Genomic DNA, 17,252 nt, shown 5'->3' on the forward strand with positions numbered 1-17,252 from the left:
TGGAACATCGATGCTTACAGGGACAGGAGAAAGGCTGGTTAAAATGATTTGCGTACCTGTGCGGGAGCTGGAACATTAGTGGTTTGGATGGGGAAGGGGGACGGGACAGGTGTGGCTTGGGAAAGGCAGACTAGAGAAAAGAAGAGCTGGTTTTTTTTGGACCCGCTTTTTACTACCTGAAGGCATCTCAAGGCAGCTTCCAATCGCCTTCCCTTCCTCTCCCCTAAACAGACACCCTGTGAGGCAGGTGAGGCTGAGAGAGCCCTGATATTACTGAAGAAGAAGAAGAGTTGGTTCTTAGATGCCGCTTTTCTCTGCCCGAAGGAGTCTCAAAGTAGCTTCCATTCGCCTTCCCTTTCCTCTCCCCACAACAGACACCCTGGGAGGGAGGTGGGACTGAGAGAGCCCTGAGAGAACTGTGACTGGCCCAAGGTTGCCCAGCTGGCTGCATGCGGAGGAGGAGTGGGGAATCAAACCCAGATTAGAGGCTGCTGCTTTTAACCGTGACAAAAAGAAACTGCCCAACGCCGAGCCAAATGCTTATGCGAGCTAATACCTCCCACCTCACAACTCTAGTAAGAGATCAGTTTTAAATGAGATCCTGCTGGGGAAGAAGAGCCTAGCCGTGCACTCTTTATACCCTGCTTTTTATACCCTGCTTTTCACTACCCGAAGGAGTCTCAAAGCAGCTTACAATCACCCTCTCCATGCAAAAGACACCCAGTGAGGGAGGTGGGGCTCAAAGACCCGTAACAGGACTACTCTGGGAGAACAGCTTCTAACAGGACTGTGACTAGCCCAAGGGCACCCAGCTGGCTGCAGGTGGAGGAGCGGGGAATCAAGCCCAATTCTCCAGAATTAGAAGCCACCACTTTCAACCACGACACCACACTGGCTCTGTGTGCTAAATCTTTGTCCCTGCCATTCTGCAGCCCTTAATGTCGGGCAATTTGGTCTCCCTCAGTTTGCTCCCTGTAGCTCCACCTCAAGCTTGACTAGCTACATGTTATATTTATTGGCTATGCAAAGTGAATTGCTGTCTCCTACCCTTCCTTCAGGAAGTACTCAGGGCCTGTGTGGACTCTTAAGCAAAAGCAACCGAGAAGACAACAAAATTTGCCTCAGACTTGAGATTCCCCTGAGGACGTAGAGGAATTCCTCACATAGAGATTGTTCCTTGAGTCCAAGCTCTGGAGCGCCTGTCTCACAGGGAATATTATTCCCCTCACATGCACGGGCACACACACAAGTGTGTGAGGGGACCGAGGGAGAATATCTGTAAATAAATACCTACAAATATTTTTTGTTCTCGTAGACGTCGTGGAGTTTGAGGACGTGGGGATGTTCAATGAGCTTCAGAATGGCAATCTCCCGTTCCACCTAAAATGGGAATAAGAGAATAGAGGTCAAGAGAGGCCAAACGGTGGCTCTCCAGATGTCCACGGACTACAATTACCATGAGCCCCTTGCCAGCACCATGCTGGCAGGGGCTCATGGTAATCGTAGTCCGTGGATATCTGGACAGCCATGGTTTGTAGTTCATGGACATCTGGAACACCATAATTGGTAGTCCATGGACACCTGGAGAACCATAGTTGATAGTCCATGGACATCTGGAGACCCAGAGTTTGTAGTCCATGGAGATCGGAAGAACCACAGTTTGTAGTCCATGGACATCTGAAGAACCACAGTTTGTAGTCCATGGGAATTTGGAGACTCAGAGTTTGTAGTCCATGGACATCTGGAGACTCAGAGTTTGTAGTCCATGGGCATCTGGAAAACCACAGCTGGCAGCCAATGGACATCTGGAAAACCATAGTTGGTAGTCCATGAACATCTGGAAAACCATAGTTGATAGTCCATGGACATCAGAAGAGGCACAGTTTGTAGTCCATGAGCATCTGGAGACCCAGAGTTTGTAGTTCATGGACATCTGGAGAGCCACAGTTTGTAGTCCACGGACATCTGGAAAGCCACAATTTGTAGTCCATGGACATCTGGAAAACCACAGTTTGGCCGCCATGGGTAGCTAAATATGTCCAGGGATAGGAAGAAGCTCTTTGCCATGCTTTTAAGCATGCTGGAGAACCGCAAACAGAAACTGTTCCATGGTTATGTCTGAAGGGAACGAGATCTTCATTATCTTAATGATTCAAGTCCAGTTGCATCTGAGAGACCAACAAGATGTCCAGGATATAAGCGTTCAACATCCAAATCTCCCTTCATCAGATATATCTGACGAAAGGAGACTTTGACTCACAAAAGGCGGGACCCTGGAAATCTAGTTGGCCTCAAAGGCCCAACTGGTCTTAAAACTTGCCCTTCCACTCCAGAACTGCCCAACTACCCAGTTGAAAATAACTATCTGCAATATATTTGTGCAGCATGTTACATACATAACCTGCCTGTCTGAAAATCCACTTGAGTAACTTCCGGATTTGGCAGCCCCAAATAATATGGTGAACATTCAGTGGAGGTGATATTTGTCTACCTGGGCAGTGGCACAACCTTTTAGAATGAGAAATGTGCACCTGTGGGGGCAACAGGGTTGCCAACTCCAAATTCCTGGAGACTTGGAAGCAGAGTCTAGGGAGGATGGAGCTTGGAGGAAGGCTGGAGTTCAACAGGGATGCACTTCAAACAGTCCATTCTCCAAAGCCGCCATTTCCTCCGGGGAAACTAATCTCTGTAATCTACAGACGGGTTGCATTCCTGGGAGAACGCCAGCCCCCACCTGGAAGACGGCAACCCTAGCTAGATGTGATACACTTCTGCATATCCCTCTGGAATCTACTAGTAAATTATTTCTTCCTTTTCCAAGGATAGAGCTGAATGTCTCTGCTAAGGGGTTCGAACTGTTTCCTTTGTCAAGTCAAACTGGTTGGCCTTTTGGTGGAAGCTTGGATTCAGAGATCAGTAGATCGGAAACCCCCCTCCTCATCTCTGGATCACGAATTATACCATAAGCCTCCCCCTCCCAGCACCGACCCCCTTCACGGGTACTCGCTTACCTTCATTAGAACTGACTCAGAAAGCTTTTCCCGGTTCACAATCTTAATCGCCACTTTCTGCCCTGTGATGCAATGCACTCCCAGCTTCACCAGACCTTCAGAAACACAACAAAGAGTTAAAGAACTAAGTGGTGCAAGAAACCAGGATGGCATGAATGGGGGTTTTGATAATGCAAGTGAAAATTCTCTCACAGAATCAGAGTTAGAAGGAACCTCCAGGGTCCAACCCCCTGAAGAATGCAGGAAATTCACAACTACCTGCCTACCCACAGTGACCCCCAGTTCCATGCCCAGGTGATGCCCCCCAAAAACAGGATCCCTGGCCAGTCTGGCCTGAATGAAATTCGCTTCCAGATCTCAAAGTGGCGATCGGCATCTCCCTGGGCGTGCAAGAAAGGGCCACAAGAGCCGAACACCGACACAATCCCTTCTGCCCACCCATTTGCAATCTGCTTAAATCCAATCTGATCTTAATAGCACGCCTTCCACCTGTACCTATATGATACATTTAAAAATCTACAGTTAAGTTTCACCCTGAGAAGGGAATTGATAACCATCTTCAAGTATTTAAAAGGGTGCCATATGGAGGGTGCAGCAGAGTTGTTCTCTCTTGCCCCGGAGGGACAGACCAGAACCAATGGGATGAAATTAATGCAAAAGAAATTCCATCTCAACCTCCGGAAGAAGTTCCTGACAGTCAGAGCAGTTCCTCAGTGGAACCATAGTTGGTAGTCTGAGGCACAGAGCTTATGACTCAAACCTAGAGATCCAAATTCCATTCTCAAAGAGTTTAGCCACAATGGAAAAGAACTATTTTTGGGGGGGGGGGGATTTTTGTTTTCCTTTTTGAAAAAAGCATTCATTAGAATGACTGACAGCGCCTTACTCCATAAAAAAGAGAGATCGGATACCATTCCTATAGCTTATCTTTCCGCAAGTTATAAATGGGTTACCCAATCAATTAAAATCTCCGGCCTGCTTCCGGTCTTTGCAAGGAATGAATCACTATCGGAGACTTCTAAAGGGGGAGCACTTTCGACAGTCACGACACCCACCCCACAGTAATCCGCAGACGTACAACTCCCGATATAACCTCGTATCTGAAACCAGAACCTGCCATAATAATATTGGCTCGGACCTACCTGTAATTTCTTATACATTGAGGAGCAAATAGAACCAAAGTGCTACCTCTGCATCAGCCTTTCTCAACTTTTATGTTGAGAACTCCCTGAAACATTCTCCAGGCTTCGAGAAACCCCAGAAGTGGCAGAATCATTCAGAATATGGTTGGGAAGAAGAGCGGTGGACACGCCCACTTGGGGACCCTTCCCTTCCCACCCCCTCCAGCCCCCTCATTGGCCATTGCAGGGGGCAGGTGAACATGACCATATATATATACACACACACAACTGAATAGATAACATCATCATCATATACACACACACACACATACACCTATACATTAGCTGTGGTGAAGAAGGGAAGAGGGGGGGGGTGCACGCCAGCTAGATCTGCCACCAGACCCATCTGATGCTCTGAGTCAAAAGACTGTTAGGCAAATAAAACACAGAACGGCTGAAGAAAGCAATTCTGGTTAGTGGGCTTGCACAATTTATGGCCCACTTAGTTGACCGCGGGCCCCCGCCCTCTTCACGTACTCAGGCCTACCCCCTCCCTGTATTTACAGTCCCTGGGAGTCAGCAAAACAGCCGCCCCTTTTGACTCCCCCTCCCCCTGAAAGTTTCTGGAGGGCCTGGGCCTAGAAGAAAACACACTGGGCAAGATGCGGTGAGGATTATTCAAAGATGGAAAACTACAGATGAGAAGAATCCCGCAAACATTAGAAGACCTAGCGAAGTTTAGCCATGGCAAAGGGATGAGCTACCCATGTGAGCGTAAGATATCCAGATTTCCTGTATATTTATTTAGATATTTATGGAATGCTCCACTTTTCTTCTCCCGGGGGGACTAAAAACAGTGTGTAACATCATCTTCCCTTCCTCCTTCATTTGACAGTCTCAATGACAAACCTGTGGAGTTGGCTAGGTTGAAAGGGAGTGACTGGGGTTGCCAGCTCTGGGTCGGGAAAGACCTGGAGACTTTGGGGGGTAGAGCAAAGAATGGGAGGGATTTGGGGTGACGAGTGTAATGCTATGGAGTCCACCTTCCAAAGCAGCCATCTTCTCCAGGGGAACTGATCTCTGGTACCTGATGATGAGCTGTAAAACCCAGGGATCCCCAGGTCCCACCTGGAGACTGGCATCCCTAAGTGTGACTGGCTCAAGGTCACCCCGTGAATGTCCATGGGAGAGGGGGGATTTGAACCTGGGTCTTCTAGATCCTAGTTCAACCACTACACAATACTGCGGAAAGGGTGAGAGACAATTTAAAGGGCGAAAAGCAATTTAAAGGGTTAGAAATGATTTAAAGGGTGAGAAAAAAATTTAAAGGGCTAGCCAGGTGGTCAATGAACATTTCCCTCCCATCTGCATTTTACCCTGAAACGATTTCCTTCAAGGCATTTCCAGTCCTGAAGCTCAACTGCAAAACAAAATCTGTGATTACGCTTTGATCCCTCCTTTCCTTGAAGGAGTTTGGCCCACCGTACGTGGCTTCTTCCTTCCCTCCATTTTACCCTCACAATAACCTGCGAAATAGGTTACAATAATGGCATCTAACCTATATTGGTATGTTTCTCACCTGCCTTGAAAGCCCTTTCCACCTATCCTGAGTTTCATGGCTGAGAGGGGATTTGAACCCAGGTCTGTCTGCTCCTAGCTGGACACTCTAACCACTACGCCAAGCTGTGTTTGAAGATGCAGTTTGGGGACGATGCCTTCTCCTGCATGGACACATTCCCTTTCCTGTAAAGGAGCAACTCCCTTGGTCTTCACCATCTCTTCTAGCGTGCCTGTAATGTTCAGGAGTGGAATCAAATACTAGAGAATACGACGGCTCTCTTCTTTGCCAAAGGTGGGATGTACGGTTGCCAGCTCTGGGCTGGGAAATACCTGGAGAATTTGTGGGGTGGCGTTGGGAGTGGGTGGGATTTGGGGAGGGACCTCAGTGGAGTACAACGCTATGGTGTCCACCTTACAAAGCAGCCATTCTCTCCAGGGGAACTGATCTCTGAAGTCTGGAGAGAAGCTATCCTTCCAGGGGATCCCCACCTGGGCACAGGTATTCCTAGAAAGCATCAAGGGAAGACTGTTTTATTTGGAGGAGGATGTTACAAATGGTACCATCTAGCTGGAACAGTAGATGTGTGTTGTCACCCCCTCCCCCCACCCACACCAATCCTCTTCTGGTCATTAATAACTAGCATAGAAATGGACGGGCAGGTGGGTTAGTTTAGATTAGAACAGCCTCTCTCAACTTTTTTCTACCATTGAGAAGCCCCTGAAACAATCCTCTGGCTTTGAGAGACCCCAGAATGGTGCGATCCTGCAGAATATGGGTGGGAAGCAGAGCTGTGGACACTCCCCTTCCCTTCACTGGCCATTTGGGGAGGAGGCGGGCAAGTTGACATGACCATGTACGGTTATATCACCCGATAAATGTTTAATAATTTTTCGAAAATGTATTAAAAATTAATTAATTCCCACCCAGTCGGGAAACCCTTGCAGGGCTGGCTAGAAACCCCTGGGCTGTCAAACAAACAAGCAAACAAACAAAACAAAACAAAAACCCCAGGGTTTCATGAAAGCCTGGTTTAGAGAGATTGTTGGTTGGGAATTTGGGGCTTGTCCTCCAGGCTCCTACAGGGTATCGTGTTTTCGATAAGAGCAGCAAAGTGAATCAGGGAAGGCCAGTGGACCCAGCCTGCAAAACAAATTTTCTCGGACCGTCTCAGTAGCCCCACACGTTTATTCCAGGTGTGATTTTTTTTTAAGTGAATCATAGAATCATAGAGTTGGAAGGGGCCATACAGGCCATCTAGTCCAACCCCCTGCTCAACGCAGGATCAGCCCAAAGCATCCTAAAGCATCCAAGAAAAGTGTGTATCCAACCTTTGCTTGAAGACTGCCAGTGAGGGGGAGCTCACCACCTCCTTAGGCAGCCTATTCCACTGCTGAACTACTCTGACTGTGAAATTTTTTTCCTGATATCTAGCCTATATCGTTGTACTTGAAGTTTAAACCCATCTGTTTGTCTCGTAAGCCGAACACTAAGAACTTTCCACACCCTAAAGTTCTGCATCCAGAACTGTGAAAGTCTCAAACTAGTTGCAAACTTTTATAACCGAGCACCAGTACATGGCGCTGACGGACAAAATATTCTCCCCTTTCCCTCTTTGGATCACTGCCGGAAGAATTAAGTCCTAGAGATTCGGGGTTGGAGATTGAGGAGGGCAGAGTGTGGGGGTAGAAGCTCTTTCACGGGGGTAGAATTCTCGGTCCAAAACAGCCATTTTCTCCGGGGGAACTTGGGAAGCCAGCTCTGGGTTGGAAAATACCTGGACATTTTTTTTTGGGGTGGAGCCAGGAGGGGAGTGACTCAATGTGGTATAATGCTATGCAGCTCACCTTCCAAAGTGGTGGTTTTCTCCAGGTAACCTGGAGATCTCTGGTAACCCCAGTACCCCCGTTTCCTGGGTCAAGCATATATGCATACTAAAACCGGCTTCTGGACATTGAACCTCCTGGTCACTTTGAGAAAGGAGTGAGGGATGAAGGTTCAGGACTTCCGTAAACTTCCTGAAAACAATCTGAGGCCAACAAATGATTCTGACATTTTTTTCCCTTTGACTTCCGGATTAGAGATCACCTCGGGTAGCATCTCTGAAGGGCCACCCTGGACGGAGGGCCCCCCCCACCCCCCCAGAGACCAACCCCTACTCTCAGTGCAACCCCGAGGAGAATTACGCGCTTCTAAATCCACAGAAGTTAATAAGCTTACAAGGGTATAACTCTGTTTAAGACGGCATCGTGAATGACTGTCAACCCTTCTGTGCTATTAGCCTATATTCTGCAGGCCCCATCCAGCTCCTCTTCTATATCCTGACATTAAATAATTTGGTCACCCAAAAAATTCAAAGTAACCATGTTAATCTCCTCTACAGCTCTTTAAGTGTGCTAAGTCTTCACAACTTCTGTACCATTATAGTCTTTCTAAAATAGGGACATGTAAACACAGAGAAAAAGAGAGCAGGATACCTTCCTATTTCTCCCCTCCCTCTTTCAAATATTTGGGATAATTTGCTAGGCCTTTAAGGAGTACCTCTCAAACTGGCCCATTTAGTCCGAGTCACACACAAAGATCTCAGGCTGAGGCATGCACACAGAGGCTAAGAGAACGTGACCTGGGAAACCCCTGGTTCAAATCTCTCCTCTGCCACAAATTCACAAGGCAACAGAGCCAAGCCAGTCCCTTACCCTTAGAACGCCCATCTGCCGGAATAACAACGCTATCCTACCTTGCAAGACTGTTGTAAGGGTTACAAAATAACCCTTTGAACACTCATTGTGTTATATAATAGTAATAATTACTATTATTGTTGCTATTCTCCCCAAAACCACAGCCAATATACTGTGCCCCAGGCTACACTGTCTTCCAGACAAAACTGCCCTAAAAAATCAACTTAAAATTATTCCCATCACAGAATCTAACCTTCCAGTATCAGTGCTAAATTTTAGTGTGTTTTGCCCACTTAATCAGCGAACGTCGTGACGGACTCGATCCACCTCCCCCCCCCCCGCAGTCGACGTTTTCGTTTTTAATTTGCAGACCGCTTTATAAACATTTGCGCGCTTCCTCGGTCTGCAAACCTGCACCACTTCCTTCCCTTCCCGCCCCAGGAGAATCCCAACTCAGCATCTTCAGGGCTGCGAAACCCGCACGTCCAGCAGGAGTCGAGAGGTGTACGCTTAAAAAAAATTATATCCCCACCTCTGCCACTGATGTCCCTTGGTGACCTTGGGCATGTCACCTCACTCGTCTCCTCCCAGGCCGTTTGACTCCACCAAAGGGGGTCTCATCAATAATGAAGAGAGGAAACGGTATTGTCAGAAACACTTCCAGGCGAAACTCTCCTTCCTTGCTTGGAAGCAGCCATTTGTTCTGGGGTTTCTAAGTGCCTGTTCCTTTTTCAGAAAACAGGAAGCAACCTGGTCCTTCCCCTCCCTGCCTCCCCCTCACCCTTCTTCCCATCTACCCCCCCCCCCCAATTTAGCCGGAGATCCCTGAAACCTCTTTTCACAGGACTGCCTCGGCTGCCACACCGAAGAAATGATTATTCAGCAAAATCCGACCCTGCCTTCTCCCCGCCTGCCTGCCTCTTCCGTCTCCTGACCCACCTGCTCAGAATCTCGGGGACTCTTGTGCTTTTTTTTGCCTTTACATTTTAAAACCTTCACAACATGGGCAAGACACCCCCTTCTCCTGCCTTGACACACACACACACGGGCTTGGCATCCCCTTGTCACACAATTTCCTCCGCCACTGCAGTCATCGGTCCCTTTTAAAACCACAATAGTCATTACAACACACTGAATCTCTCTCTCTCTCTTGCACACACGCAAATTGAGGGATTCGGCTAGGGAGAAAGAGAGAGAGAGAGAGAGAGAGAGAGAGAGAGAGGCCTGGTGGTTTGGGTTTTCCTGCATCATTGCAGAGATAGACGGGTCTTCCCCCCCCCCACCTCTCTTCCATCCAACGGCGGCGGAGAGGAAGCACAAGGAGGCGAATTTCCCTATTGCCGGGCCTTGGGCACTGAGACCGACTGACCGACAGCCCCCGGATCTAAACCACACAATCGAATCGGCATCCCTGCAGAGAGCAAAAAACTCTTTCATTCATCCAGAGTACTGCAGCAGGAGAGGACCGGGGAAGGTGGGGGGGGGGGGAGGGGAGCCGAGAGAATTGTATAGGCCTCTCCACAACACGCACAGGGCCGCTGACAGCGTCCCTCTCCGGGCCGCCCCTCATAAATACAGAGTCTCGGCGAGGTAGAGACAGGCCAAGGAAACGGGAGAGGGGTTTTATTTGTCTTTCTGCGAGGCAAGGTGGGCTGAGGAATCTGGGTGTCAAGTTATTTCTCCTTTTTTCCCCCCTTCCTCCCCAACCAACCTTGGTCACTGCAGCAATTTTTTTTTTTTTAAGCTACTGCTTCATCTCCAGGGCTCTCTGCTTCTGGCCCGTCGCTGGGGAGAGGCGGGCACCTCGGTGCAGGCACTGCCCTGTTTGGGAACAGCGAGTGACCCACGGATGTCTCCTCCACCCTCCCCGGGTCCATCTAGGAATAAGTATTCGTGTGTGTGTGTGTACACACACACACCGCTCTGCTACCACACACAGTGGAGCCAGGGAAGTGGGACACCAGCCCCGAAATCGGCATCGGCTGCTAAAAATCGCTTTCAAAACACACCCTTTCCAAATTGCCCCCCTACCCCCCCTCCAAAAAAAACCCCTGCAATTCTGCCAGCTACCATGCAAAAGAAACTCTTTGCTGAACACGCTCTCCACACCAACTCCAGCACGGCCCAAAACGCAGTGCCCTCTCCTAAGGACAGCACCGACCACTTGAACCGTGTATGCCCTTCTGACCCACCCACCCACCCACCCCCATCCCCCCAATTGACTCTCCCGAGACACCTGGCTGCCCCAACAGCCACCGTCTCTCTTGTCCCTTCTTCTGACATCCTCCTCCAACCTGCTCTTTGCCTCCCTGCTTTGGACTTCCCAAAGAAACTCCGGGAAGCAGGCACCCTGCTTCCTCCCCGCCAATCCCGTCTTCCAGAGGGGCAAACCTCCTCCCCTCTTCCCCTGAACTCCTTCTCCCACCGTCCCCTAGCCATGGGACACGGACACTTCCAAGCACATCTTTTATTCATCAGCCTGGCCCAACTTCACCTCGATCATTCTGTCAAATTACCCCTCCCCTCCTTTATCCCGATCTGCCGGAGGAGGCCAAGGGGAAGGGGGATTTTTCTCTGCTGCCACCGAGCTCTTGTCCCGTCCGTGGTGCCCATCCCCGTGGCGTGAGGGGGGGGGCCGCCCCTCCCACCCCTCCCACCCAGCCCCATCAAGATCTCAGGTACTCACCCGTCTGCCCTTTGCCCAGGGTTTTCTCCAGCCGGTAGGGCCCCACGTACTGAGCATGCTGCTGGGTCTGTTGTGGCAGGTAGGGGTGGACCCCACCGGCTTCCTTGCCCCCCGACATGGCTTTTGTCTGTCGCCTTCCGAGCAACAATAAGAGATGGGGGCCTCGGGGGCGGGGTGGGGTGGGGAGAGGCAAGGCAAGGCCCCCCGATATCGCCCTATAGGGACAATACCGGGGCCGGCATCCTGATGGGTGTAGGGGGAGGGGGACGCATCAGGGAGGGGAAGGGAGGAGGGAGAGGGATGAAGGATGCTACAGTCCGGGTACCAGCATCTTCCCACCGGTCCAGCCACCCCCAGCCGAGAATGCTGATGCCGATGCTGCTGGGGATGCAGGATGCTGGCAGAGAGCCTCCTCCGGTCTGGTCCTTTGCCTCTTCTCACTGCAATCTGAAGGGATCTCTCGAGCTCTCTCCTTACATCAGCATCCGGGCAACTGGGTGACAGACACAATCTGGGTTAACCCTTGGCGGAACAAAGGCAGCGCCTCCTCCCCAGGCAGGGGGAAAGGGGTGGGGATTCGGGGGCGGGGTTGAGTTGAAGGGAGGGGGAAGGGGTCGTCAGGGAGGGGGTGCAGCAGCTGGGTGGGAGGGGATAAACTCGGTTGCTTTTGCATCAGGGAGGTTTTTCTGGGAAGTGGCGTTCCGTAGGTGCGACTGTGTACGCCTGCTTGCGTAGGGGATGTTTTAGGCGTACAAGGTTGTATGTTTGTGTGTGTGTGTGTGTGAGAGAGAGAGAGACAGGGAGAGAGAGTGCAGCTCTGTGGTTTTTGTGGGAAAGGTATTAATGCAACCCTTAGTAAGGCTGTGGTTTTTGGGAGCGGTAGAAGCACATGGATGATTTTGCAGGCACATGCCTGTGTGATGGTGTTGACACAGGAAAGGGAGATCAAGGAGGGGGGGGGGTTGTGTCATGGTGCGTGCAAGAGGCCGGAAAGAATGACAGGACTCAAGCGAGCTCATTCTGTCTCTGGGACAGCGGATGCATTCTGTGTGTGAGTTTGAGCATGCACCTGTGAACAGATTTGCACAACCCCTTGCGTTTTTGCCTTCCTGTCTCTGTCACTGAATACCTGTTTGAACTGACAATTACACTGTGCTTGGGAATGCATGACAGACGGGCCGGGTTAGGCATAATTATGAACTGGTTCCCATCGTACTCAAACAGAGGTGCAGACCCCATTTTGGCAATCACCTGGATCTCAATCAGGCTTTCTCAACCAGGGTTTTCGTGAAACCCTGGGCTTTCTCGATGGACCTGGAAGGGTTTCCCGAATGGGCGGGAGTTAATTATTTTTAATATATTTCCTAAATTTGTTAAACATTTATCAGGTGATATAGCCATTTGTGGTCATGTTGACCCTCCCCCTCCCCCCCAGAATGGCCAATGATGGGCCTGGGGGGTGGTGGGAAGGGGAGGGACCCCAGGTGGGCAGACATATTTCCAACCTTATTCTGCACAATTGCGATGCTTCTGGGCTTTTGTGAAGCCTGAAGAATATTTCAGGGGGTTCCCAACGGTTAAAAAGGCTGTTTGAGATAGAAGAAAGACAGGTATAGAAATATTTTAAATAAAATTACCAGAGCTAGATGGGCTAGATTACTGTAATGCACTGTGCCCTTGAAGACTGTTCAGGAGCGTTGACCGGTTCAGAATCAGAAAACAGTGGACAGAGTTTAAGCACTTCTCAGTGGGCCTGTCAAGGCATCTCAAGCAGCTTTCAGGCCGTTTCCAAGCATAATTAAGGAATTTCATTTAACCCGTAAAAGCTAGATGGCTACCTGAAGGGTCACCTTCTCCAAAATGAACCTTATCTGTTCCTAAGGTCCTCAAAGCCCTTCTCCAGATGCCCCAGGCTCCCAAAATTCAATGAATGGTTATGGGAGAGCAGGCCTTTTCAGGAGCAGAAGCCCACTGGTGGAAGACCTTCCCCAGTTTAGATGGTCTCCAACCATCTACTTTCAAAGATGTCCCCTTAAATCAGAGGTACGCACTCTGCCACATTTTGAGCCACATTTTGCAATTGCTATCAAACAAGTAAGTTGCTTATGCTTCCCTCCCTGGCACAATGCCAGCACCTCAGGGAAGCTCACAGCTTACCTGTTCTGGCAGTGAACAACCTGTCAACCACAAGCCCCATTGGGGAAGGGCCTTGCCCTTTCCTGGAACATGGGCAGGTGCTGTATTGGGGAACAAGGCTCAGAACTACAGGCGACAGGTCAGAGAGCTACATGTGGTTCCCACGCTACGTTTATCCCGTTTTCTTTGCCAGGACTTCTAACTCGATTTTTCTACTGCTTTTACCTCCCATCCCCCAACTGGTTGAGAGAAACAGCACTGTCCATGCAGGGGAGGCCAGGTTGTGGCTCTCCAGATGTCCATGGAGTATAATTCCCATGAGCCCTTGCCAGCATGCTTTTCCTGTCTTCTCTGCTTAGCCTACCTCACAGGTTTGTTGTTGTTGTTATGTGCGAAGTCGTGTCCGACCCATCGCGACCCCATGGACAATGATCCTCCAGGCCTTCCTGTCCTCTACCATTCCCTGGAGTCCTTTTAAGTTTGCACCTACTGCTTCAGTGACTCCATCCATCCACCTCATTCTCTGTCGTCCCCTTCTTCTTTTCCCCTCGATCACTCCCAGCATTAGGCTCTTCTCCAGGGAGTCCTTCCTTCTCATGAGGTGGCCAAAGTATTTGAGTTTCATCTTCAGGATCTGACCTTCTAAAGAGCAGTCAGGGCTGATCTCCTCTAGGACTGACCGGTTTGTTCGCCTTGCAGTCCAAGGGACTCGCAAGAGTCTTCTCCAGCACCAGAGTTCAAAAGCCTCAATTCTTTGACGCTCGGCCTTCCTTATGGTCCAACTTTCGCAGCCATACATTGCAAACCTCACAGGTTAGTTGTTGCAGATATAAAACGGGGGAAGGGAGAAAGAGGTTATAAATCTCTCTGGATCCCCCTTGGGGAGAAAAGAGGGGTATAAATAAAGAAACGCTAGTTTGATCTGATCTTTGCTTCTGTTTTACTTTTCTTTGTTTTCATTTTCTGATGTTGCTTTTGCTGTACTGTTTGAGGATTTTTTTTATTGCAAGCAGCATTGGATATCTTGATTGGAAAAACAGAATTATAAAAATTATTTTTCATTATCTTTTTAAAAGAAAAACCAGAGAGAGGTGTGCTCAGTCTCTGCAATGCTCAAGCACGCATCTCTTCTATTTTAAAAAGTCCCAGGAATTTCTCACTTTATCGAGGTGCACACTCTGTACGGTGCATGTTATGAACACGCCCTTAATATTAGAAAGGTAACATGTCAGGGAGAAACGTTGCGTTCTCCCCTTACATGCTACATTTCTGTAAGCAGGGGTATTTTTTAAAGAAGGCATGATAGTCTTACTGACAGACTCATGGTGGCCACAGAGAAAGTTTTCTCCCTCTGCTGTGAAACAAGATCTTGGGTGACCCCTAAACAGGAGGATTCTGAACAGATAAAACAAAGTACCCGATGTGGATAATTCAATGTCACAAAACAATTAGGCAGATTCGTGGGCGATAAAAATCTATCGATGGCTGTTAGCTACAATGGGTCAATGGAACTGCCAGGTTCAGGGGCAGTATACAGCTGCACAAAGGGGGCAGAAGTGGGAGGGGAGCTTGGGAGTTTTCTGAAGGCGACTAGGGTGGCGGATTAGAGTTCCGTCTGCTCTGATCCAGCTAGGGATGCCAGCCTCTAGGTGGGGCCTGGGAATCTCCTAAAATTATAGCTCATCTCCACGCTACAGAGATCAGTTCTCCCGGAGAAAACAGAAGCTTGGGGAGGGGGTGTGGACTGTCATGCATCATACTCCTCTGAGGTCTGTCCTCTCTTCCCAAATCCCCAAAAGTTTCCCAACCTGGCATCCTTACCCTCCCCATTCCCTGGGGGAACGTGGCAACCCTCGATCCAGCAGGGATCCACCTTCGAAGGGGCGATTCCTCAACCTGCAACTCTCTCCACATGGCCCAGCCGTCTGAAACTGCTTTCCCACCCGTTTCTGCCATGTGGCCCTTCCCCAACAGGGAGCCCATCTTGCAACAAGGGTTGGATCTCCAGGGTGGAGGACGAGGAGAAGGAGATGACGGCTTGGTGCTTTTCACCTGCCCCTTTGCAGCCATCTGCCTTCTTTGCTGTGGGGATCAATGCAGGTGAGGGCCTCGTGAGGACACGGACAGGTAAGCTTCCCAGGGCCACGAGGCAGAAAGCATTGTGGGCCCCCATCTCCTGTGCTCCTGGCTTGCTCGTTCCCAGTTGCCCGGAATTAAATCCAAACCAGAAAATCTAGGCCGATGCGTTGAAGGATGAGAAGACACCGCCTCGGCACGTTTCCCGGTTTGGGGCCACTTTCTCCTCAGCTTGTCACGGAAGCCGAGGAGTGAGTGGCCAGCCCTGAGAAGAAAGAAAGCCATTTGCTGGAGGAGGGGAAGGAGAAAGGCCCTCTTGGCTCGGATTCAGAGGATGGAGGAAAAGAGGCCGGTTAGGTCTGCTCCCTGCCACTATGGCCCAAGCGAGCACAACCACCTCTGCCTCAGTTTGGCTCACTTAGATTGCGCCTTTCGACCCAAGGCTCCCTTTTTTGTCCACACAACAGTCCTGCACAGTAGGCCAGCTACTCATTTGAATCTAGTAAAAATTAGATATTCCAGGCTGAATCTCTGTTCAGCAGGATGCCTTTTAAAACCAACATACCGTCTTAAAATCTTTCTTTGCCTCTCCTGCATCCACGCAATGGATCTTTTTACAAATCTGCTCGGCCAACGAGAAGCCCTCTCGGGCAAAGTAACTCTTTGGAGCAATGACGGGAACTCTTTCCGCCCTGGTTTACGAGCCTTCGGATCCATCCCTTTGGAACGCCGCTCTCCATCCGCCCACGAGATCCCAGAACTCACCCCATTTTTTATTCCGTTCCATGCAATCTCGGGCCTCGTCAGAAATGGAAAGCAGCGTGCATCTGTGCGTAGGGGGAATCCGATGGGCACACGACTGTAAAAATAAAATGCAGTAAGAACAGGCTTCAGTGACATGGTCCAAAAATTCGGAAGAAAACAAGGGTTTGTAAATGGCGTCGGCGGGGGCTTTTCCGCACACGTTGGATAATGCCCTTTCAATGTGCTTTTGCTGCCGGGTTTTCCTGTGCGGAACAGGATAATCTGCTTCGAAAGCCCATCGAATGTGCATTAGCCAACATGGGCAGAATGGTCTAGTGCAGGGGTAGTCAACCTGTGGTCCTCCAGATGTTCATGGACTACAGTTCCCAGGAGCCCCTGCCAACATTTGCTGGGAATTGTAGTCCATGAACATCTGGAGGACCTCAGGTTGACTACCCCTGAATTGGAATGAGCTGTGGAGGGACATGTGTAGTTGGCCATGAGGAGCATGGCTGGCCTTTTTGGGGTGGGCGGGCAGGGAGGAGGGGGAAAAGACAGGGATTCTATTGCCGTTTTCCACTACAATGGGAAATGCCTCAATTTTGGCAGGTGCGTTGCAAAACTCAGGAAGGTTGAAATGCAGCGGCAAACCAGACTTCCTGCACGGCCATCAGGTGAGCCAACCATCTGGTTCAAGCACACAGGCAACCCCAAATGTGCAATTAAAATTCCGTTTGTTTTTCTCACACCCACGCTGTCCGGGGGAGACGAGCTGTAAAGCGGAAGATGGTCATTCGACCTTGGCAACACCATATAGACCAGCTTGGGTGAACTAACCCGGAAATACTTTTTCTGCAGAAGGGTGCTCTGTTGACTGCACATTTGTGCTGCGCATAAGCATGGTGTGCCTGGATGTGTTTTAAGATAATTTTGAAGATCTGGGGGGGGGGGATCCACTTTGCACAGCTGGGAATAAAGCAAAGCCACGTAACAGAATTCATGCACAGTTTTTCTGGCTCCCATAAACAATAAACTCTCCCTGGAACAGAGGATTGCGGTAATCTCCGAGACTCTGTGTGTGTGCGCGCGCAAGCGCATGTGTGTTTAAAGGGCCAACAAGTCACAGCCAACTTGTGGCAATCCCATAGGCACAGGTGGGCAAACTGTGACTCTCCAGATGTCCATGGACTACAATTATCATGAGCCACTGCTAGCTGGCCATCCCTGCCATAAGGTTTTCAA

General features: G+C 49.8%; 1 protein-coding gene across 8 annotated transcripts in view; it reads right to left on the minus strand.

Moving 5' to 3' along the window:
- The window catches only part of BRSK1 (BR serine/threonine kinase 1), a 45,419-nt gene that overhangs the window by 27,055 nt on the left and 1,112 nt on the right, over nucleotides 1-17,252 (minus strand). For 5 of the 8 annotated variants that reach the window (XM_077312917.1, XM_077312919.1, XM_077312916.1 and 2 more), the window contains exons 3-5: nucleotides 16,032-16,125; nucleotides 3,012-3,106; nucleotides 1,295-1,380 (exon numbers count right to left, since the gene is read on the minus strand). In XM_077312917.1, coding sequence (XP_077169032.1) covers nucleotides 1,295-1,380; nucleotides 3,012-3,106; nucleotides 16,032-16,125 — 275 coding nt within the window. Of the gene's footprint in view, nucleotides 1-1,294; nucleotides 1,381-3,011; nucleotides 3,107-11,054; nucleotides 11,827-12,559; nucleotides 12,594-16,031; nucleotides 16,126-17,252 lie in introns of those variants that run through there. The other 3 variants (XM_077312918.1, XM_077312923.1, XM_077312922.1) reach the window with 3 other exon arrangements.

Source organism: Paroedura picta, chromosome 16 (genome assembly GCF_049243985.1).
Source record: "Paroedura picta isolate Pp20150507F chromosome 16, Ppicta_v3.0, whole genome shotgun sequence".
Lineage (NCBI taxonomy): Eukaryota > Metazoa > Chordata > Lepidosauria > Squamata > Gekkonidae > Paroedura > Paroedura picta.